The 25120-nt window shown below is 37.7% G+C and overlaps 1 protein-coding gene across 1 annotated transcript in view; it reads right to left on the reverse strand.

Annotated features, from left to right (window-relative positions):
- LOC141509205 (coiled-coil domain-containing protein 50-like) overlaps window positions 1–25120 on the reverse strand; it is a 59123-nt gene that overhangs the window by 23202 nt on the left and 10801 nt on the right. Inside the window, exons 2-6 of the mRNA XM_074218558.1 lie at window positions 15917–15979; window positions 10412–10541; window positions 9097–9187; window positions 3527–3593; window positions 563–699 (exon numbers count right to left, since the gene is read on the reverse strand). Coding sequence (XP_074074659.1) covers window positions 563–699; window positions 3527–3593; window positions 9097–9187; window positions 10412–10541; window positions 15917–15979 — 488 coding nt within the window. The remainder of the gene's footprint in view (window positions 1–562; window positions 700–3526; window positions 3594–9096; window positions 9188–10411; window positions 10542–15916; window positions 15980–25120) is intronic.

A 25120-nucleotide genomic window follows, 5' to 3' on the forward strand; every position in this document is an offset into this window, starting at 1 on the left:
TCTATTAAGGGCACTTCCATCCTCCCAATCACTCAGATTCACAAGCCCAGGGCCACCATCTCTGATTCTGCACTCTCCTTCACCTTCATGTCCAATCAGTTTTAAACTCCCTAATCACTCGCTCCCCTGTAGCCAATACCCTATTATAGACCCTTATCTCTTGCTTGGACTCTTCAAATGGTCTCCTAATTCATCTTTCTGCTTCAAGTCTATCCCCATAGAATCCACTCAACAGCCAGGGTGATTTTCCCAGAACTAGTCTGACCATATCATCCACCACTAGTCCATAAACCCCAGTGGCTCCCTAGAGTCCTCTGCTAGGTCATTTTTGTCTTGTCCTATAAAAACTGTTTTTCACTAAGTTTTATTGTACATAATTATTAGCATATATGTGAAGTTTAAATAATAAGAAACATATTGGAAGTGAGAGCTCAAAATTTTTTTTACTGAGAGGATTAACAATCAAAAAAGTCTGGGGACCAATCTAGAAAAAAAAAGTTTTCCATCTTTTGGATGGAATGATCAAGAAAAATGGGTGGGTGAAGAACTTTTCTGCACCTACTATGTGAGTCTCCTCTTCTTCCTGCAATCTCCAGGCCAATTCTTCATCTTGGAGGAGCTGTTCCTGACTCTGGAGTTCCAGCTCAGCCATCTGCCAATTAATGGGGTCTGTGCCACCATCATGGGGGTGATTCACATCTATGCAAGGAAGCATTCAAAACCATCACATTCAACTAAGATTGAAGAAAGGATTTATAGAGCAGAGGTATCAAACACAAGACCCAGGGGACCCCCAAATGCTGCCCAAACCCAATTAAAATGTAACTGAGAAATATTAAACAAAATAAATAAAAATACAATAAAAACATAGATAATGTCACATTTAAAAACTAAATCAATATGCAGCCCACAGGGTCCAGTTTGGTGGCTTCTGTTTCTATTTGAGTTTGACCCCCTCACACACCATGAGCATCTTGTTCTGATTTCTGTTTCTGAAGAGAGTTTTTTTAGCTATAACTTTTTTAAATTAAACATTTTGGTTTTTTTTTTCCAACTACATGCCATGGTGGTTTTCAACAATTATTTTTTGCAAAGTTTTGAATTTTACATTTTTCTCCCTCCCTCCCTTACCTTTCCCCCTCCCTGCCAGAAAGCAATCTAATATAGGTTATACAATGATTTAGCTATAACTTTTTTTAAAAAATATCCATGACATGGTAGATAGAGAGCCAGTCTTGGGCATGGAAGACCATGGAAGACCAGATAAGCTCTGTACCCATCAGTCACACGCTTTGAACTCTTTGATCTGCAGATCTCCTCTTCCTTTGGATGGCAACAGATTTCTCCAGTGAGATTTGACCACCATAAAGAAATGGCCTTCAGCCAAGAGAGATGAAATCCTTGATGCCACATATGAGGAGCTGACCTACACCAATAGAGGGAGCTGCCTCACTAGGAATTCCCGATTTTGTATAAAGCTCAGGTCCAGTCCTTCAATCCGCCACTACTTCCCTGGCCCCAAAGCACCTAAATTTTAGAGAGACTGAGAGTGAAGGACCATTCTCTTCACTTTAACACAGGACAATGGAAACAGCTCTGTCTTTAGAGCTGGAGAGTTTCATTCTGACTACATGTTTTCACTGGGTGACTTTGGGCAAGTCATCACATCCCTGGGCTTCAGTTTCCTCTTCTGTAAAAACCAGAAGACCCCTGATTGAACAATGAAAACAATCTTTCTCCTCCCCCAGGTGATAATACTTCAGATATTTGAAGACAGTTGTCATGATTCCCTTCTCCTAGCTTCCTCTCCTCTTCTCCAGGCTCATCACCACCAGTTCCTTCAACCTGTTCTCATATAAAATGGACTTGAAGCCCTTGGCCATCCTGGTTGCCTCCTTTGGAGAGTTTCCGAATACTCTTCTAGAAATGTGCTATTCCAACTGGCCACAATTCTCCAGAGTACCATGTTCTGCCTAAATGTTTTCAGAGTTTGAAATATGAACTTTTCCTGTTTATTTCCTTTTAGGAAAGACAAATATAATCTTTATGAAAAGACATTCTTCACTTTTATCTTATTTAATTCTCAATTTGAGAGACATAGTTCTATTTTTTCTTGTCTTTTTTTTTATTCCAAATTTTATTAAGATAAAATTTTTCCATTGGCTTCTATTGTCACTTAAAAGTAACATGGGGGAAGGCAACTGGAGTTTAAGTGACAGGCTTACATAGTTGATAAGTATCTGAGGTCAGATTTGAACTCAGGTGTGCTACTGTGTCACCCAACTGCCTCAACATACTACTATTTTTGCCACAGGAGTGAATGGGCAAGTATGGTAAATTTATTTTTCTATTATATCTGACTCTTTGTGATCCTATTTGGGATTTTCTTGGCAAGGAACTGGAGTAGTTTGCTATTTCCTTCTCCAGCTCATTCTACACATGAGGAAACAGAGGCAAGCAAGGTTAAATGACTTGCCCAGGGTCATACAGATAGGAAGTCTGAGGCTGCATTTAAACTCAGAACTTCCTGATTCCAGTTCTGGTGCTCTTTCTACTGCATTATCTGACTGCCCAGGATGGTAAATACTGATATAGCATTATGGGTGTTAATAGAAGGGAGGACAGGCAGAGTTAAGGGGAAGGAGAAGGAACTAGCAGTTATATGGTGCCTATTCTGGGCCAGGCCCTATGCTAAGTGCTTTATAAATATCTTATCTGATCCTCATAATAATTCTGGAAAGTAGGAATTATTATGAACCATTTTACAGAGGGGGAAACTGAGGCAAGCAGAGGTTAAATGACTTGTCCAGGGACACATGACTAATAATTGTCTTGAGTCCTGATTGGAACTCAGGACTTCCTGAATCCAGGACCAGTGGTCTCTATCTATTTTGCTACCAGATGTCCAAATCTTAATTTGTGAAATAAATATGATTTTAGATGGAATTCTGTTTTCCAACTTTTGGCATCTTTGCCATTTTTCTGAGTGTGAGGTGAAAGCTCATTGTTATTAAGATATACTTTTATTATTCTTTTTCTAGGACAATTTTTCCCATGATTTTTTAGATCACTTGCATCTTAAGAAGAGATATGAGAAAGTATCTCCCTCCCCACCTACAGTTTTTATTCCTTAAAGAGGTAGGGGATTAATGGTATGGAACACTATGAATAATGACTATCTTCTTCATAGTTTTGGTTAATTTTGCTGAATTAATTTTGTTTTTTGTTATAAAGGATTAATTATTTTGGGAGGGGGCAGTGAATAAAGAGCACTGGCCCTGGAGTCAGGAGGACCTGAGTTCAAATCCAGACTCAAACACTTAATACTTGCTTAGCTATGTGATCTTGGGCAAGTCACTAAACCCCATTGCCTTGCAAATAATCCAATCCAACCCTTCTCCCCCACTGGGAGATATCAGTGATGGAAAAGACAAAAATTATCCACAAAAACTGATCATGACAAAATAAACAACCACAACCAGGCAGGGACTGAATTCATTTCTGCTCTCCTCCTCAGGCTCTTTACCTCCTGTGATATGGGAGCTTGGAAGGGAAGATGCCTCTTCTAATTCTTGCAATTTCTTGGCTATTTCCTATGACAGAAGAAAAACAAAGACCTCTCAGTGAGTAGGGAAAGGAATAATCCAAAACCCTCAGGAGACAGCTGTTAAAATTCTCTTATGAACCTGGAGCAGTCTGGTAAAAGCTACCTGCACCACTTGATTTTACTTTTGTGTGATTATAAAAAGTTGGGGATTCCTGTCTCCTGACAGAAAGGCCACAGATATAATATGTAGAATGAGAAATATGCTTTTCAGACACAGCCAGGATAGGACTTTGGCTTCCTCCAGCATATAGATTTTACAAGGTTTTTACCTTTCCTTCCTTCTGTCCTCTCTTCCTTTTATCCTCTCTCCTTCCTCCCTCCCTCTTTTCTTCCTTCTTTCCTACCTTTCTCCTTCCTCCCTCCCTTCTTTCCTCCAAACTTCCTTCCTTTCTTCCTTCCTTCTTTCCTACCTTTCTCCTTCTTTCCTTCCTCCCTTTCTTTTTCCTTCCCTCCTCCCCCTCCCTTTCTTCCTTCCTTCTTCCATCTTTCATTCCTTCCTTTCCTCCTTCCTTCCCTCTTTCCTCCCCATCTTTTCTCCTTCCTTCCCTCCTTTCTCCTTCCTTCTTCCCTCCCCTCTTTCCCTTTCCTCCCTCTCTCTTTTCATCCCTTCCTCCCTCCTTCCTTCCTTCTCTCTTTCATCCTTTCCTTCCTTGCTTTTTTCCATGGTGGAGGGTAAAGAAAAAAGAATAGAGAAAGGGTGGTCAAAAAATGAAATAAAAGAGGCGAGGTTCTTGAGATCAGTTTTTAAATACACTGAAAAAACCAGAAGAAAACACAAAGACAGTCATCTTGACAGCTGCATGTTGTTTTATATACTTAAAAGAAAAAACAAATTGACCATAACTGAGGTTGGCAGTTAGTTTCCTGTCCATCTTATTTATCTGTTCTCCATTGTAAATGTTCATTTTATGTGGTTTTTGCTAAGTTCAGAATAAAATATAAAAAATTTAAAAATAAATAAAAATCAAAAGTTGGTTAATAGCTTCTTTTCCCACTTCCCCCACAGCTATGCCATCCCATTTATGTTAAGATACTATCTTTCCACTGGTTTCTATTGTTACTTAAATGAAACATGTACATAAAAACATTTTAGCCCTTAAGAATTGTGCTCAATTCTGGGGTCATGGTAGCATAGATTCTGAAGTGGAAGGGTCTTCTAATCCAGCCCCGTTCATTTTATACATCAAGAAACTGAAATTCAGAGAGGTTCACCATCTTGCTCAAGGTCACACAGATAAGTACATGACAGAGCCAGGATTTGAATCCTGATCATTGTGACTCCAGATCAGGAGCTCTTTTCATTGCAATAAAGAAGATACGGATGAGTTGGATCCTATCCAAAGGAAAGTAATGAGGCCAGCAACAGGCTTCAAGAATATGTTTACCTGATTCCCAGTTCAAAACTACTCAGTGCGACCAAGCCAAATTACAATGTAATCAGAAAATGTTTAACAAAATGATTCAAAATACATAATAACCTAGATAATGTTACTTTGTGGTTTTCCAAGTCAAGATGTTCTTACCATATTTGGCTTTGAACATGGTAAACTTTAGGACAAAAAGACTTGTAGTCATATGAGAAAATGGTGATCTAATGCTATCTAGCTGGGTATCTAGGTTATGAACCCTCAAGGATTACGTTGAATTCATCGGAGATTTGAACCTGGGCAAATTTCTTAATCTCTTTCTGTCTCAGTTTCCTCAACTGTAAAATGACGTGAGGATTATCAATAAGATTAAGATTTATGAAGTGCTTGGTACAATATATGATATATAACAGGCACTTAATAATGATTAAAGGAATAAACATGTAGTCAGGAATCCCTGGGTTTAAAGATTGCCTCAAACATCTGTGTGACCTGGGATAAGTCACTTGATTTCTGTGGACCTCAGTTTTCTTATCTGTAAGATTAGGGTGTTCATCTCAATGACCCCAAAGTTTCCTTCCAGCTCAAAATCTAAGATCCTTTTAACTTCGAATCTGAGATGTCCCATTTACAGATCACAGAGCTATTAACATCCACTCTTCAGACAATCAGATTTGGTTGGTCACCAATCTATGGGCAGTAACTTTCAGGCAAAGCTCAGCCACATGAACAATATGGGCACATCAATGAATTTTTTAAAAACAATCTCAATTTAGGGTAACAGTCCAAGAAAAGAAGAAAATTCAGTTCATCACCAATTCACAGACTTAAGTGACCAGATCCTCCTAGAGGTGTTGGATGGAATACTGATAATAATAATAATAATAACAATAATATTTCTCCAGTTAGCATTTATATAGTCTTTTAAGGTTTGCACAGGTCTTTGCCAACACTATCTCCAGATATCCTCACAACAGCCCTAGGAGGTAAGTGCTATTATTAAATATTTAGCACAATCAAAGTTGGAAATTGCACTAAGTCTTTTGGGACATCCTGTATTATCTCATTTTTTTTTTTAGATTTTTCAAGGCAGTGGGGTTAAGTGATTTGTCCAAGGCCACACGGCTAAGTAATTATTAAATGTCTGAGGTCGGATTTGAACCCAGGTACTCCTGACTCCAGGGCCGGTGCTCTCTCCACTGCGCCACCTAGCTGCCCCATATTATCTCATTTAAAATCCAGTGCAGTGAGGGGTGGCTAGGTGGCATAGTGGATAAAGCACTGGCCCTGGAGTCAGGAGTACCTGGGTTCAAATCCAGTCTCAGACACTTAATAATTACCTAGCCGTGTGGCCTTGGGCAAGCCACTTAATCCCGTTTGCCTTACAAAAAAAGCCTAAAAAAAAAATCAGTGTAGTTACTTGGCTCAGTGGATAGAACACTAGCCCTGAAGTCAGGAGGACCTGAGTTCAAACCAAGACAGAAAGGGATTAAGTGATTTTTTTCCAAGTCAGAGAGTGATTAACTATTTGAGGAAGGATTTGAACTCAGATCTTTCTACCGCCAGGTCCTGAGCTCTATTCTTTGGGTTACCAGTTCACACTGCCCAGGAGACCCAGAATCTTCTCCCTGTCTCTAGGTGTGAAGGTTCTAAAATCCTTCTATAAGAATTCATTAAGGGGGCAGCTAGGTGGCACAGTGGATAGAGCACCGGCCCTGGAGTCAGGAGTACCTGAGTTCAAATCCGGTCTCAGACACTTAATAATGACCTAGCTGTGTAGCCTTGGGCAAGCCACTTAACCCCATTGCCTTGCAAAAAAAAAAAAAGAATTCATTAAGGTAGAATTTGAGAAACATCAATCAATAAACATTCATTAAGCACCTACTATGTGCCAAGCAGTCCTGTAGGTGAAATCAGAAGACCTGAGTTCAAACTCCAACCCTGACCCCTTCAGGATCTGGGTGACTTTAAGTAAATCCCTTTTCTCTCTGGGTCTCAGTTTTCTCATCACTACAATGGCAGAGGTTCTAATTCTAAATCTCTGATTTTCAAATTTCTTTATGAAAATTTAAACAAAGCGAGGAGGAATTTGAAGGAAATGAGGGCTCTTCACCATAAGGGAGCAGTAAAGATCAACTACCACTAGGTAGTCCCAAAGTTTACCATGTCCTAGAACCAACATGGTGGTTCATACAAAGAAACCCAAGGTACAAGATGATCACTTTCTTTTCTTTGTTTTTATATTTTTGATTTATCACTGTAACTCATGAAGGGAAAGGAAATGCATTATCAGAGGTATAATCAAAATTCTGCTTAATTCCAGTACTTTCTATCTTTAATTATTCTTTATATTGCATATAGCTTAGTATATATATAATCTTGAAATCAGGGATTGTCTTTTGCCTTTTTTGTATCCTCAGTGCTTACTGCAGTATCTGGAACATAGTAGGCACCTAATAAATGTTTATTGAATTGAATTAAATAGAATGATGGGTGCAGAACTAGAAGGGATCTAGGAGACAAGACCATCTAGTCCAGTAATTTCATTTTACAGAGCAGGTAACTGAGGCCCAGAAGCATCAAATGACTTTCCTAAAGTCACCCAGGTGGTAAATATAAAACATCAGATGGAACCCAGGACCTTTTATACCTCTGTACCCTCCTGCCTCCAAATTCATTTTATAGCTGAGGAAACAGAGATCCAGAAATTATTTCAGTAAAGGCTGGCTATCCTTGTGAATAGAATGATGGACTTCTGAGTCAAGAAGAACCGGGTTCAAACCCAGCCTCAGATAATTGTGTGACTCTGGGCAAGTCACTTTAACCTTGTCTGCCTCAGTTTCCTCAACTCTAAAATGGTAATCATTCCAAAGTTGTTGTGAGGATCAAATGAGACAGTATTTAAGAAGTGCTTATCATAGCATTTGATATATAATAGGCACTTAATAAATGCTCATTTCCTTCCTTCCTAATATCCTCTGTTATTTAGCTTCCCTAAGCCTCAGTTTCATCTGTAAATAATTCTGTAATACCTACCTCACAGTGTTGTGAAATAATATTTGTAAAAACATTTTTGCAAATGTTAAAGCATCATATAAATTTTATTCTGAATACTTTTAATATATTATGATATATAAATATGTAATATATTAATAATAATTTAGAAGAGTCATGACCTTTCAGTTTGATAAAATCTATCCAGAAGCATTTGTTAAATCTTTTCTCTGTTTATATAGCTTTAAATATAGATAGATAGATACATAGATAGATAGATAAATAGATAGATAGATTATAGATTTAGAACTAAAGGAATCTTAGAGGCAGATAATAAGCATTTATTAAGAGCCCACCATGGGTCATACACTATGCTAAACAATGGGAATTTAAAGAAAGGTCAAAAACAGGACCTGCTCTAAAGGAGCTTATAATCTCAGAGAGCCTCTAGTTCATTTTGCAAGAGAAGGAAACTGAAACTCAAGAAAGGGAACACAAAGACCTCACTTCCTTTGCACTGCTTGATATCACATAAATTCAACATACATACAAATAGGGAGGCTCCTAGAGCCCCCTGGATGCATCCTCTGTGACAGATTTATGGGAGGAGATGGGCAGGTTGTCCAGGATGGGCTGTAGCCTTCACTTGTAGAGGGAGGACCTTCCTTAAGGATATCAGCAAACTTGATGCTAAAATACGTCTTAGATATATGACTGAAACTTAAATATTTTCCACATAAAGAGAAGATGGGGTTCAAAAGAAAAGACCCCGAAGGTAGAAAAGATTGAAAACAAAAAGAAAAGGGGATGGCAGAAGATGAGATGGATAGATGATGTCATGGAAACAATGAACATGTGCTTGGACAAACTTTGGCAGATGGTAGAAGATAAAAGGGTCTTGTGTGCTATGGTCAGACATGACTGGACAACTAAACAACATAGACAAATGAATTATAGAGAATATAATCACTCAGAAATCTGAATATTATATCATGGGCTTCAGGGCATCCTCTAAATGATTGCCAGTTTATCAACATCCTTCTGAAACTATGGTGTCCAACAGGGACCCAACATTGCCAATGCAGGCTGAGCAAAGCAGAAGACCATTGAGCCAACCTGTCCCCATACCTCGTCATCTTCTTCTCTCTGCCGACACTCTTCGGCTTTCCTGTGAATTTCTTCCTGGATTGATCGAGCCAATTCAGAGTCACTCTCTTCCCTAAATATCAATGAAAAGAGTGGATAAGAGGACAAACCAAGTAAATTCCATTTTATCATAGGTTTGATTTTCAACTTTGATGTATAAGGATAAGGAATATTTCCAAGCTGGTCCAAAAGAAATAACCTAACTTTTGCATCTGCTTCTAATCATTAAACAAACATTTATTAAGTGCCTACCATGGGACAGGCAGGGCAGTTAGGTGATGTAATAGAATGCTGGGACCTGGAAGTAGAAAGATCTGAGTTCAAATTTGACCTCAGATATTACTAGTTGTGGAGACCCTGGGCAAGTCACTTAACCTGATTGCCTCAGCTTCCCTATCTGCAAAATGAACTGGAGAAGGAAATGGAAAACCACTTCATGTCTTTGCCAAGAGGACTCCAAATGCAGTCACAAAGAGTTGGATATGATTGAAACAATTTGACCACATGGGCCAGGCACTGTGTGCTAGGCCCTAGGGATTCAGAGAAAAAAATGAAATAATTTCTGTTTATATCTTATACCATAAACTCTGAAAATGTATATTGTATTTTATATGATCGTAGATTTGGAGCGAGAAGGAGCCCTCAGAGGTCATGCAAGGCAAGCCTTTCTTTTTAGGTGAGAAACTGAGGGCAGAAAAGACTTTTTGTAAAGAGGAGGATATAATGATTACTTCATTTTTGCCATTAACCAGGATCATTGACTTAGAAATGGGAGGGACTTTGGATATCATAAATCCAAACCCCTCATTTGACAGATGAAGAAACTAAGGTCTGAAAAGAAGTGACTTGCTCAAGGTCATACAGGTAGCTAAAGGATTGAACCCCGGGTCCTCTGATCACAGCATCTGGCTGGCACTATAGTACATACAGTGCCTGGCCCGGAGTCAGGAAGACTCATTTTTATGAGTTCACATCTGACTTCAGACACCAGCTTGGGCAAGTCACTTAATCTTGATTGCCTCAGTTTACCCATCTGTAAAATGAGCTGGAGAAGAAAATGTTAAACCACTCCAGGCTCCTTGCCAAGAAAAACCTAAATGAGGTCATAAATACTGAAAAACAAATGAAATAAAGGAACAAAAAAAACTCAGATGACAAATCCTCTCCTCTTTCCATTTTCCCAGGCTTCCTCTCCTAGTAGGAATTTCAGAAACAAAAATCAGTGGGGTCAATTGAAAGAATTTATGGAATAGAAAAATTAGAGCAGGGGACGGATGAAGGTTTGATGTTCCCCTACATTTTTTTCTGTTGATGAGATTTTCCCAGTTTTCTTCCTTGGTTTTCCACATCTTGCAGCTTTCGGGCTATCCTAATGTCCATCTGAACAAGCTGACTCTTCTGCACATTGGAAGCATAATGTTGTTCGACTGTAGAAAAAAAATGAGGTTAGAATAGCTGATTATATAATTCATTTGCAGCAAAATACATCAACCTGTCTACCTGCTTTGGTTGTTCAAGAAATATTCTGAACTTTGAAACAACCTGATTTTTGAAAATTGTCATAAGATCAGAGGTTAAGAGCATGGAGGAACCTGGGAGGTCCAGGGCCCTCACTGGACCATTAAAGAGGCTGGCTGACATTGTTCTAGGTGACAGTGATGCAAAGAAAGGCAAAAGACAGTCCCTGCCTCAGGGGGCTCACCATCTAACGGGGAAGTCAACAAGCAAGGACCTATATACAAACAAGCTATAGATGGGAGAAAACGGGAAAACAGACAGAGATGATGATGCAAAGAGCATTCTAGGTTTGGGGGACAGCTGGTGAAAATGTCTGGGGTCGGGAGATGAATGATTTTTTTCTGAGGAAACTTCAAAAGAAATTCAGAAAGACTGAGTGTTGGAGCAATCCAATTTGACAGATACTCATTAAACCTCTAAAGCAAGGAAGGCACTAGGCAAACCCTGTGCTGAGCAAAACTGGGGGACAAATCCTCTTTGTTTTGCAATGCATCTAAACAGCAGAAGGGAAATTGTAGAATAATATGAACCCCTGTCTTCATGGTGAAAATTTGCAGAAGTTCATTAAAGCCTACAGAGGGGAAGCTTGGCCAAGAATGCAATAAATAGGTGGGGGAAATGGCTAGGGTGACACAAAGACTTGGAAGGCCCTCTAGTGGCCACTCAAGCTGCAGCCACAGAATGGGCTTGAGAAAGGGACTGGACTGAGGTCACACATCCAGAGTACTCTGAGAAAGTGGCCGCAAATAACAACCCTTACATCTCCAGGGTGGCTGGGAACATTAGATGGATTCATATGTGTAAAGCACTCAGCCTGGCATAAAGTGTATATTATATGAGTTTATTGTATTACTTAATTGATATAATTTATTGATTATTTATCTTCTTGCTTTATTTATATCTATTAACTTAAATTATATTATTTATAGAAATATATGTTTATTGTATTTATATAACCATGAGTCTATTGTTTTAGTTGTATTTGTTTATGGCACTTATATCACCTATTTATATAAATATGTATTTACTTTATTGTTTCATTCATTTTCATTTGATTATTTTATTGATATTTGTCTATGTCATTTGTATTGTCTATTTAAATATATTTGATTTTTTATTTATATTTATTTATATTTATTTAATTTATATTATATATATGAATATTTTATATTTAATTTTATTTCATTTATATTATCTATTGACTTTGTTGTTTGATGTCATATTATTATCTATTTATATAAATATATATTTGCTTTATTGTTCTGTTTATATTTAGCTATATTGATATGAATGGTATATATTTTATTATTTTTATTAATTTATTTCATTTCTATTATCTACCTATATAAATATTATCTATTATTGCATTGTTTTATTTATACTTGTATAAATAATATCTATTTATTTTATTGTTTTATTTATATTTGTCACTTATATCATATATTTATATAAATATATTTGCCTTATTGTCTTATTTATATTCATTTTATTATTTTATTTATATTTGTGTCATTTATATTATCTATTTATATAAAAATATATTTGCTTATTTATTTTTATTATTTTATTTATGCATTTGTATTATCGATTTGCTGTATATTTATTTCATTTATATTATTGTTTATATAAATAATAATTTTTATTTATTATTTATTATTCTAGATCTATTAACTGCTTTTTGATGTATAATAATAATAATAGATGTTTACATAGTGCATTAAGGTCTGCAGAGTACTTTCCATCCATTAGACATTTGAACCTCACAACCAACTCTGGGAGGTCTGTAGATTACATATTATACCCCTTTTACAGAGAAAGAAAAGTAGGCACTGAGAGATAAATTAACGGGTCCATGACCGCACTGATGAGAGGTGGCACTGATGAGAGGTGTCATAAATGGGACGTGAAGCCAACTCTTCTGCCTCCAAGGTCCGGCCTCTGTGTCAATGACAGCATGATGTTACTTCTCTCTGATCTCCAAAATCCTGATCAGTATTGAACTTTCTAGTCATGGTTTTGTAGCAGAACTTATGACATCATTATGAATCACATTTTCATAAGATTCTACAGTTTTCAAAGTAACATAGCCTCGTGGATAGAGAGCCAGCCTCAGAGACAAGAAGGTCTGGGGTCAAGCCCTGCTAAAGGGACCCGAGGTCAGTTATTCCAACTTTCAGTGTCCCAGGGAACATTCGAAACAGAGATTCTTTACCTGGGCTCTGAATTTTAAAAAAATTTTCATGTAAAATTTTTGAGATAATTGTATTTCAGTAAGATTGGATTCCTTTGGTTTCCTTTATATTTTTATTTCATGCATCCAAAGACATAATTTTGAAAAGAAATCCATGGACTTCCCTAGACTGATGGTCAAAGGACACAAAAAGGTTCAAAATCTCCTGCTTTAAGATTATCATTTGCAGAGAAGCCTTTCTCCCTCCCTTCCTCCTTTCCTTTCTTCCTCCCTCCAGCCCTCATTCCTTCTCTCCCTCCATCCCTTCCCTCCATTCCTTCCTTTCATTCTTCCTTCATTCCTTTGTCCCCTTTTTCCTTCCCTTCCTTCTTATATCCTTTCTTTCCTTCCTTTCTTCTTTTCTCCCTTCCCCCTTCCCTTCTTTCCTTTCTTCCTCCCTCCATCTGTCTTTCCTTCCCTCCCTCCATTCCTTCCCTTCTCCTTCTTTCCATTCTTCCTTCATCCTTCCATCCCTTCCTTTTTCCTTCCCTCCCTTCCATCCTTCATTTCCTCCTTCCTTCCTTCCTATTTAGAAATGGAAGGACACTAGGAGATCCTCTAGTCCAATCCCCTCATCTTCTAGATGAGGAAACTGAGGCTGGGAAAAAGAACATGATTTGCTCAAATCACAAAGGACTGAGAAAAGCCAGCTATCCCAGGAGGTCATCTTTATGTCATTCTTTTAATGTAACTTCTCTATAAAATCTTTATGTCAGCCTTCTTTCCATTAAGTACTAAAATGGGAGCCATTAAAAGAACACTGTCCATTAAAATAATAATAAAAAAATTCCATTGCGTGGAGAAGTAAAAGGACTAGCCATTTAGATAATGAGCTGCTACATTGATATCCATTTTCTGACTTTAAGTAGGAGGCAAACATTCCTCATATCCATCTTGAGATTCTTTAATTAGTTAGTGATACCCAGATAAAGTTTTAAAAATAAAGGATTAAAAAAATGAAGAATTTTTTTTAAGAGCTGAAGACTCGCGGAGGCTAGGTGGCAAAGTTAAAGCACCAGCCCTGGAGTCAGGAGTACCTGGGTTCAAATCTGGTCTCAGACACTTAATAATTACCTAGCTGTGTGGCCTTGGGCAAGCCACTTAACCCCATTTGCCTTGCAAAAAACTAAAAAAAAAAAAAAAAAAAGAGCTGAAGACTCAAATGAATGGAAAAGCAAAGCAAAACATATATTAACTTCCATATTTGGCAGGTAGATGGTACAGTAGACAGAGCTGAGCCTGGAGTCAGGAAAATCTGAGTTCAAATCCAGCCTCAGACACTTACTATGTGATTCTGGGCAAGTCACTTAATTTCTATTTGGCTAGATGGCTCAGTGGATAGAGCTCAAGAAGTCCTAAGTTCAAATTCATCTCGAAATACTTCCTAGCAAAATCAGAAAGCTTTCATTTTAATTATGAACAGAGTAGATGGAAAGTCTCATGAGTCAGCTGAGTGACCCCATGGAAGAGGAGGAGTATTTCATTTTGGTAAGTAACAGAGATGCTGAGTGGAGCCAAAGGGGGGGGGGGGTGTGACTGATGATCTAGGGGCAAAGGCAGCTTGATTTCATTGTGGATGCAAAGCAGGAAAGGACAAGTGTGGGTAGTCCTTTGGATTTTAATCTGTGACTTCTGAGCTCTCTGACCACAGGCTAGTTGGTCCCCCTCTCTTGGTATCAGTTTTTTTTATCTGTAAAGTGGAAATAACATATTTGCATTCCCTACCCCAGTGAGTTATTGTATGAGGCTCTATATAAAGTTCTTTGTGAATTTTAAGGTCATTTATAATATCTGCCATTATCATTTTTGTTATTGACATATAAGGTCCTTTTTTAAATGCAAAAGTTGATTATTTTTTAAATCACACCTAAAATAGTATTATGATTACCCTCCTTGAGTTGACCAACTGGTTCATGATTAAAATTTTCCATTCAGTTATTTCAAACTCTTTGTGACTCCATTTGGTCTTTCCTTGGCAAAGATTTTAGAGTGATTTTGCCATTTCTTTCTGCAGCTCATTTTACAAATGAGAAAACTGAGGCAAACTGAGTTAAGTGACTTGCCCAGGGTCACACAGCTACACTGTGTCTGAGGCTGTATGTAAAATCAGGTATTCCTATGTTCACTTCCCTGTGCTGTCCAAATGATGATTGAAAAACCCAAGATGAAAGACTAGCAATGTATTATCAGGAAGGTATACTATAGGGAGGGCAGAGAGATGCTATAAAAGCCCTGCCTGGTCTGAAAGATAAGCAGATTTATTTATTCATGAATTTATTCATTCATTTATTTGTTTTTGTCTATTTTCATTCCGAGTTTTATTTTTATTTATTTTTATATTTACTTATTTAGCTTTATTTTTTGAAATATTAAATTTACAAGTGTAAATAATGTTCAACTGAACAACAACTAAAGGAGGGACACTAACCAAGGACCAATCTGATAGAATCCCAGTCTGGAAGGAAGGTTGGGCATTCATTCCTGATTTTACCACTCTTTGTGACCACAAAGGATCTTGGAGGGGAGGAAAGCCTCAACTATACAAAGTTCAATTAATTGCAGAAGATCAGGAAAGAGTTCTTTATCTTATTCAGCGATCCTACCCCTGGGCTTCCAGAGGAGGGAAGGAAACATGTATTTAGACATTTAAACAGACGTTGTATCTCAGAGGAAACAAAAGATATGAATAAAATTGTCTTTCTGAACACAGATGGAACCAAGAGAAGAGTATGTGCAATGATTCCTATAACATTAATTAAAATAATAACTAAAAGACAAAAGAACTTTGATGGAATGCAATGACCAATCTTGGTTTCAAAGGACATATGGTTAAAAACACCCCTTCCCCCCATATACAGAAATTATCCTTATCATGTTGCCTGATTTGTTTAATTATGTTTCCTTGTAAAATAGAGATATTTATTGTGTCTTTGGGTGGGGAGATGGGGAGATTAGCAGATGCTAGGAAATAGTTGTGATGTAAAAAACAAGATGCTCCACTGAGCCTTTTTTTTATGCTATTGCTAAGATGATTTTGACTTCTTAAAGACTTACTTTCTTGTTTCTGCAAGCAGTGTGCCAGGGCTCCATCTTCAAGGATAGCAAAATCTTGACGAACTGTCAAAAAAACCCACAACAAAATGTAAGATAACAATTGATAAGCAGAAATAATGCTTCCCTTTGACATTGTACAAGAACTGAAAATAAAAGAACCTGGGCCTTCATCACATGAGAGCAAGTGGTCTCAATCAATTGTTATTCATGAAATCCTCTTTTTAGTGCTCCAGATCTTGGAGGATACAGAAACAATCATCTGCCATGATTCCTGGCTTCAAAAACCTTATATTCTAGTTGAAAAAAAAAATAGGCCACACATGAAATAGCGAGACTCTGAACTGGAAGGACCTCTGACCTATGTGACTTTGAGTAAGTTACCTTTATCTGCCTTGGCCTCAGTTTTCTTGGCTGTGAAAGGTTAGAAGGCCAGAGATTTTCTAAAGTTCCTTAAATCCAGATCTAGTGAGTTCATTTAGAGCCCCACCCCCACCCCCCCAACACAGTCATCTAGCCACTGGATAAACATTTCCAGTGATTCCTAGATCCCTCTTTACAAGTTAATCGATGCCATTTTGGGATACTTCTCATCACAGGAAAGTTCCATCTAACATAGAACTTCTTTGTTCTACCTACGACTACCACTCACTGGCCCTAGTTCTTCCCCCTGGGATCAAGCAGGAAAAAGTATGAACCTTTCTGGGGGGTGTCAAGGCTCTCTTTGGTATTCTATTAAAATTGTTGCTCAATGATGAATAAAGAACACAGCTTGGAGTCAGCAAGACTCCTTCCTGAGTTCAAGCATGGCCTCAGACACTTACGAGCTGTGTGATCCAGGCAAATCACTTAGCTCTATTTTCCTCAGTTTCCTCATCTATAAAATGAGCTGGAGAAGGAAACAACTAATCACCCAAAGTAGTTTTGGCAAGAAAACCCCAAATGAGTGGAGAGTTGGGCACAACTGAAACGGCTGAACAACACTGATGGACCTTTTATCTGAATCATTTTTAAATGGGTAAAATGAAATACAGAGAAGTAAAAAGAGAAACAAATTCTATTGAATAGCTATCAAAAAGAAATTTTTTTTTAAATGAAGCTCATAGATATTAGGTTAAGAAGCTCCAGGTTCATTTCTCTTCTATTGAACATCCCTTCACATAAGTGAAGGCAACGATCATGTTGTTTCCCACCCACACCCCCCACCCTCCACCTTTGGTTTTTGGTTTTCCCCTCTTCTGACTAGACATCCCCAGTTCCATCAAATATTCATTATGTGTCAAGGTCTTCAGAACTCTTAATATCCTCGTCTTCCTTCTATGGAATATTTGTTTGCTAATGTCCCTTTTAAAAAACATAGGTCCTAGGATCAAATCCAAAACTCTCTACGTAGCAAGGTAAAGTACAGTGGCCTCATTTCTTCTATTCTTTCTTATTTGGAAAGTGGTTTCCTGCTGCTTCTAGGATGAAATACAAAATCCTCAGTCTGACCCATAATGCTCTCTACAATATATCTGGTAAATGGGTGTGCTGGTAAATGTTTAACCATCAGCTCTTGAAAGAAAGGTGGGGTGCATGTATGCATAATACAGCCTACAATTTAATGTGCATTGTTACCAACCACTCCACCATTTTCTTAAATCTATACAAATCAACAAAGCAGTTGCCAATTTCTGAGGTGCCTAGTGAAAATTTAATAGAACAAAGTTGTCTTAATTAGTCTCAGTCGCTATTATCATCCTGTCTTTCTCTCTCCCCCTTTTTTGGCTAAACTGGAGAAGTCTACAGAACATCGGTGTCTCTGCTTCCTCTCCTCTCACTGTCTTCTGAGCTCTTTTAGTTGGGCTTTCAGTCTCATCATCTGACTGAAACCACTCTCCCCCCCAATTACTAACAATCTCTTCAATGTTAAATCTAGTGGTTTTCTCCTAATCCTCATTGTCCTTGACCTCTTAGGATCATGCTCTTCTCCTTGATATTCTTTTATTCTCTAGGTTTTCGTGACACTGCCCTTTACTGGTCCTTCTACTTAACTGACCGTGCTTTCAGCCCTTTCTCAGATTTCTTTGTTAGATATTCATCCAGGTCATACTCTCTTGACTATAGGTGTCAATCTCCCAGGACTCTGTTCTGGGTCCTCTTCTTTTCACTATACTTCACTTGGTGATCTCATTATTCTCCTTGGATTTAATTACCATCTCTATGCTATTGATTCCTGTTCCCAACTCTGTTGTTTTCCAATCAATAATTGCATTTCCAGTCTCTCAAATTGTAGACATCTTAAATTCAGCATATCCTAAACAAAACTCATCTGTTCTTCAAACCCTCCCTGTTTCCAAATTTCCTTATTACTATTGAGGGCACCACTATCTTTTCAGTTCCACAGCCTCAAAACCCAGGTGTCATCCTAACTCTTGGCCCCCATATCCAAGCTGTTGCCAAGGCCTATCCTTTCTACTTTCCTAACATATCTTGTATATTCCTTCTTCTCTCCTCTGACACTTGTGGACCCTTATCACCTCATATCTAGACTATGGCAGTAGCCTGCTGATTGGTCTCTCTTCCTCAAGTTTCTTTCTACCCCAATCTAACCTCCAATCAGCTGTCGAAGTGATTTTTTATTTTTTAAATGATTTTTCTTTATTTTTTCCAATTACATAAGAAGATAGTTTTCATCATTCTTTGTTTTGTAAGATTTTGAATTCCACATTTTTTTCCTTCCCTCCCTTTCCTCCCCCCTCCATAGCAAGTAATCTGATATAGGTAATACATACAGAATATTAAACATATTTTCATATTACTCATGTTGTGAATCAGAACAAAAGGGGAGAAAGTCATGAGAGGGGAAAAACACGAAACACAAAAAAAATGTTTAAAAATTGAAAATAGTATGTTTTGATTTACATTTAGACCTCATAGTTCTTTCTCTGGATGTATGAGGCATTTTCCATCATAAGTCAAAATGAATTTTTTTCTCAAGAATAGGTCTGATCATGTCACTCTCCAAACTGAAAAATCCTTGGTATTTATTTATCTGTGGATATGTGGCATGTCCTTAGTAAAATATAAGACCCTTGAGGGTAAGTATTTTTAGTTTTTGTCCTTATATCTTCAGCACCTATCACAGAACTTGGCCTGGGATAGTACTTAAATGTTTGAGGAATTCAATTCAATTGGAGAAAATATTTTTATTACTGTATCTGAGTGCTGGAATAGCATTTTTGGCCACTAATTTATCACTTGGCACACTCAGCCTATGATAAACTAAATCTCTTATCTGTACTTCATGCAATTAATTTTCTGAACCTAAATTGAGAACTTTATATTTACCATCTAACATTTCACTGGTTAAAAGCATTAACTCTTGGCTCAAATCTGATGCCTGGAACTTACTACCTATTTGACCTGCAAATCACTTAACGTTCCTAGACCTTACTTTTCTCATTTGTAAAATGAAGGGGTTGACCTAGGTTGGCTCAAGCCCCTTCCAGCTTCTAGAAGAGGCCTTGAGAAGTTAACTTGTTTGTCCCTTGTTCAGGTGGCAAAGATGATCTCAGGTCTCCTGACTGCAAATCCTATACTCTTTCTCTCTCTTTTCCTCCTGGATCATACCACCTGAGGACATAATAATTATGAAAGTCTATAAAAGTCAGACAGCAAATTCTCCCAAGAGATAATTCATCCAAGAATATAAATGAACATTTCTGGGAAAAAACCAACAAATTATTAAGAGCTATATGAAGAAATGCTACAAATCACTACTAACTGAAAAAACGCTAACATCAAAACAACTATAGGGTTTCACCTCATCCCCAGTAAATGGACAAAGAAGTCAAAAGAAGGGAAGTTCGCGATGGAAAGAAAGGTATATTAATGTACTATTGATGGAGTTGTGAATTGCTTTTTAATTTTTAAATATTTTTAAATTTAATTGTTTTAAAGTATAATTCCAAATTCCATTAAAATATTTAATATCATTTAACTCAAAGATTTCACTGCTAGCATATACACCTCAAGGAAATAAAAGAGGTATGTCCCTAAGGAGAGGCAATTATTAAATTTTCAGTGTGAGCTTTTACCCTGCAGAAATCAACAAAGGTCACAAATCATGATTTGATTTATTATCCTGTTTATTGTCTAAATTTGATGTTTGTCCTTTGTTCTTGAAGAGGACCATGACATCAAGGAGGGATGCCATAACAGGCAGGTGAATTGGATTTGAGTGAGGGGGTCTGTGTTAAATCACCAGTCTCACTTTTCTGGAGCCATCTGGATCCAGTGGTCGGATATGAATCAGAATAGCTCTAGATGTCACACAGTTGGGGTTGAGTGACTTGCCCAAGAACACCCAGCTAGCAAGTGTCTGAGGCCAAATTTGAACTCAGGTTCTCCTGTCTTCATCATCAGTACTCTACCCACTGCATCGTTTAGCTACCCCTAGACTCAGAAAGTGATGGATAAAATCTTAACAATGTAAATAAAACTTTAAAATATATCAGGTACATTTTTTGAAAGTCAGTTATTAAACATTTACCAGTACTCTCCTTATGTCCCAAAATATTCATAGCAAAGAAATAAAGTAGATGTACTTTAATTGGGGAATAGCTAAATATGATGTGGAACATAAATAAAATGGAATATCAGTGTGCCCTAAGAAACAAAGAATTCAGAGAAAAATAAGAAGATTCAAATTAATTGATGCACAGTGAAATAAGCAGACCCAGAAAAACAATACAGTCACTATAATAATTTAAATGGGAAAAACAAAATCTGAACCAATGATATATAATTATAATGACCCAGAAGAGATGAGAAAATGTACCTGTTTCCATTTTTTGCAGAGGTTAAGGACCATAAGTGGAAAACTCACAAATTCATTTCATCTTTTGGTAAGTTTTACTCAACTGCTACCCTTTTCCCCCCTTCCACCCCAATTTTAAAAAATTCTTTGTTACAAGGAATGGCTGGGTAGGAGAAAAAGGAAGGCTAGAAACACATTAGGAAATGAAGGTAATATAAAAACAAAAACTCATTGATTTTTTTAATCAAGCAAAAAAATGTACATATAAAAATAGTAGAGCTTTGAAGATTTTCCAGGAGGAAAGAAAGAGAATGATGAAAATCCTGCCTAGCAATGGGAGGAAATTTTGATTTGAGAAGATAGAACAGTCAAAGAGATTACCGAGGAGGCTGCTAAAAAAAAATTTAGGCAGTGATAAAAGGTTTTGTTCTCAGAGGGTGATGGCAAATAGCCAGGATGAGAAGGAGTGAATGAATGAGTAACATTTCATAGGAAAAACTGAGTAGCTATGGTGGGGGGGGGGGGATGAAGAAGAGACATAAATCAAAGTGGAATACAAAGTAGTGAGTTTGGTTGACTGAGAGAATGATTACACACTGACAGAAGCAGCCAATTCAGAAAGGAAAGCTGGGGGAAGGTGACTGGTTTAATTTTAGACTTGAGTTTGAAGTGACAAGAGGAGTCTCAGGGGAATGTGTAAGCAGTTGGAAATACAGACCTGGAATGTGGATGTGAGGACATGAGAGATAGTTCTAGGTCATAAGCATAAAGAGAGTCATGAGCATAAAAGGTAAACAGAGCAATGAAGAATGAACAAACAACATTTATTAAGCACTTACTGTGTACCTAGCCTACCTTATATTGATCTGGGGATATATGTGTGTGTGTGTATTTTATATATATATATATAGATAGATATAGATATATATATATATATACATATATACATATAGACAGCATACATATGGAAAGTGATGTGATAGCCAGGCAAGGGAGTTCTAGTCAAGGATCCACAGTGTTTTTGATGTTCAATCATTTCAGATGTGTCTGACTCATTGTGACCCCATTTTGGGGTTTTCTTGGCAGAGATCCTGGAGTGGTTTGCCATTTTCTTCTCTAGCCCATTTTTACAGATGAGGAAACTGAGGCAAGCAGGGTGAAGTGACTTGCCCAGATTCATACTTCTGGTAAGTGTCTGAGGCCGGATTTGAACTCACAAAGGTGAGTCTTCCTGATTCGAAGACTTAGCTGCTTATTCATGGTGTAGTCAACAAAAGAAACTCGGGAACTGATACAATAGCTGAGGTTTTAGTCTTTCCACTTAATGAAAATGTCTAAAAATTGTTAGCAAAGCAGTTACCAATTCACTAGATGATACATAAATTTACTCATTTTCCCTATATTAATAATGTCAACAATTTATAGAGATAGCACTTGGAGGTTTTCAAAGTGCTTTACATGTATTATCTCTTCTATCAAAATTGCCTCTGGGGTGTTTTCCCTGCTTCCAGTTTCCTGCAACACAGGCTACTGCTTTCCTCCAAAAACCTCCGTAGTTTCCAATATGTTGTCTCTAACAAAAATTCCAACTGCTCACCTGGCATTGAAAGCCCTTTCTCTATGTAGTGGCCTCTTCTCTTCCAGGCTCATTTCATCAGGCCCTGCTGTTGGCATTACACTCCCTTTGCTAGTTGGTCCCATAATTCAACATTCTCTCATTGCCTATACCTTCACTTGGGTGGTCTCCCCTGAACAGGATGCACTCCCTCCTCAGCTTCCCCTTTCCAGACCCTTCAAAGCACGAGCTCAGGTGACAGCTCCTCTGCATCCTACCCCATTCCTTCTTGAAATTGCTTTATATGATTTTGTAGATAATTTGCTTTGGTTCACACAGCTGTGTTGATATAATGCTCCTTCCCCAATCCAACAAGCAGAATGCAAACTCTCTGAAGACAGGACCTATGTCATCTCTCTTTGAATTCCAAATGTGCGAATGTTGAATAGTTTCTGTACAATTGGCTCCCTATGGGAGTGCCTATGAAGCAATCTGGACGGTCCTTCAAAAGAGAAGCTTTTTTTTTTTGTATTACAAATACAAAATACAAAATTGATTGGTAGATTTTTTCTGAGACTGTTATACAGTTGTGGTTCTTTGAACCTGTCAGAATTCAGTTCCATAAAAGGCCAGTGTAATTTAATTATTTAAATTAAATTTGATTTAATTATTTAAATTAAATAATTTCTTAAATTCATTCCAGAATTTACTATACACTTGCTTCCTGAGGACAGGGACTATCCCACTTTAGTATTTACCATTTACTAGAAACTCCTCCTTTTCCCTTTCTCCTCAACTCACTTCACTTAGAAGTCTTTATCATAAACTATCTTCTTTACCCTTGTCTCATGTAAAAGAACTGGCCATTTTTCTTTCCAAGGCAATCATTTCTACCTTCAGGCACAAAATAAATGCTGATTGATTGATCTGCATATTTATATTTGGATTCTGGTCTTTCTATGGACCATGTTTTTGGGGCTATAACTATAGGCATCATGATGCTTTGAGAGACCTACTGAATTTGAAGTAGAGGATTTGCCATCAATTTTTGGCTGATCAGAACCTCTGGAGTCTTATTTTTTTTTCTGTAAATTGAGGGAGTTGAGTCTTCAGAGCTCTTTATTTCTAATCCTATCTCATCTAAAATCTACAAGCATCTGCCCCATAAGAGACTCAAAGTTATTTACTGATGGTCTGTTTCCTTGATCATTAGCAGAGGGTACAGATCTCATGTACTGCTGAACTATATTAGGAAGTGATGGATAGATCTATCTACAATGCCTCCTGGGGAATGAGAGAAACAATAGGATGTTGACTAAGGAAACCTAGTGAAGGAAGCCGTGGGGAGGCTCTAAATGGAGGAAAAAAAATTGTGACTGACTTCTCAATCGAAATTCTTAAAGGTGGGAAAAGGACAGGAAGGGAAGGGAACAGAAAGAATGATGGTCAAAGATGCCTATCTGAGCTGTGGAATAATACTGGAAGTGAATCGACCATATTTTACTTGGCAGGAGGAAAACAGTGACATCACAGATAGGAACAAGTCCTAGCTCATGACCAAAAATAAGGCATCACTTTATCTCCCTTCATCAATCTTAAATTTTAAATGGTCTCAAAAGGTCACCATCTCACTTGGTTGTGACTTTACAGGAAGAAAAGAAGTCTACAATGAAACTGAGGAATAAAGGTTATCCATAACCCAAAATGGGTGGTTCAGAAAAAACACAGCATTAGACTTGATCCTATTTCTTTATCTCATTTTTACGGATGAGGAAACTGAGGCAAACAGGGTGAAGTGACTTGCCTATTTCAAGACTAACCCATTAGTCTTATTTTAGACATCAAGAGTCAAAGACCTACTAACTTACTATCTATCATGACCTTGAGGAGAATTGTTTAAAACTGCCCCCTGGCCTGGAGAGAATGCTTGACATCAAGGTTCTTAATACAGCATCTCAACAGATAACGCTTTGAAAAAGTAAATTGATATTAGTTGGTTAATTGATATTGGGAAGCATATTGGATGGGGGTTTCTGGGCAGCAATACTAAGAAAAACCCAACTCCCTCAGGGTTGCTGCTAGGACCTTGAGGGAGAGGAGAAGTGAGCCCTGAAGAGGGTCTACAATTCCATGACTCTCAGTTACACATCATCACTGAAAGAAAACTGGAGTACTTAAATCTATCAGTCTTAGTTTTGAGTGTTGAGACTCCCACAGATCTCAAAGATTGATTGGGTTTTTCTCCATTTCAGTGCAAGCTTCTCACTAAAAACTTGTGTCTCTCAAAGTAATAAACACAAAAATGAGTCTTTAGGCTTCAACTGAGAGGCCAAGTAAGTCTCTGTGACCATGAGCAAGTCACTGGTAACATCACCTCAGTTTCTTCATCTGTAAAATGGAGGTAATAGCTGTAGTATCTTCCTCACTGAGGGAATAAATGGTAATTGCTATTATTTTTTGCTAAAATACTATGGTAATTATTATTTTTTAGACCACATACTTCAGGAAATTCAATAAAAATATAAGTTCTTGGGGACAGGCATCCTCTCTGCTCTCCTTCACTCCCTCTTTTCCTTCCTTCCATCTTTTTGATCATTCCTTCCCTCCTTCATTTCCTTCTTTCCTCTTTCTTCTTCCCTCCCTTTCTTTCCACTTTTCCTTCCTTCTTTCTTTCTTCCTTCAATCATTCCTTCCTGTCCTTCCTTCCTTCCTTTATTCCTTTTTCCTTCCTCCCTCCCTCTCTCCCTCTCTTTATTCCTTTCCCCTTGCTTCCTTCTCTCTTTCTCCCTCCTTTCTTCCTCCCCTCCCTCCCTCCTTCCCTCCCTCCCTCCCTTCCTCCCTTTTCTTATTC

This window comes from Macrotis lagotis, chromosome 1, assembly GCF_037893015.1.
Source record: "Macrotis lagotis isolate mMagLag1 chromosome 1, bilby.v1.9.chrom.fasta, whole genome shotgun sequence".
NCBI lineage: Eukaryota > Metazoa > Chordata > Mammalia > Peramelemorphia > Peramelidae > Macrotis > Macrotis lagotis.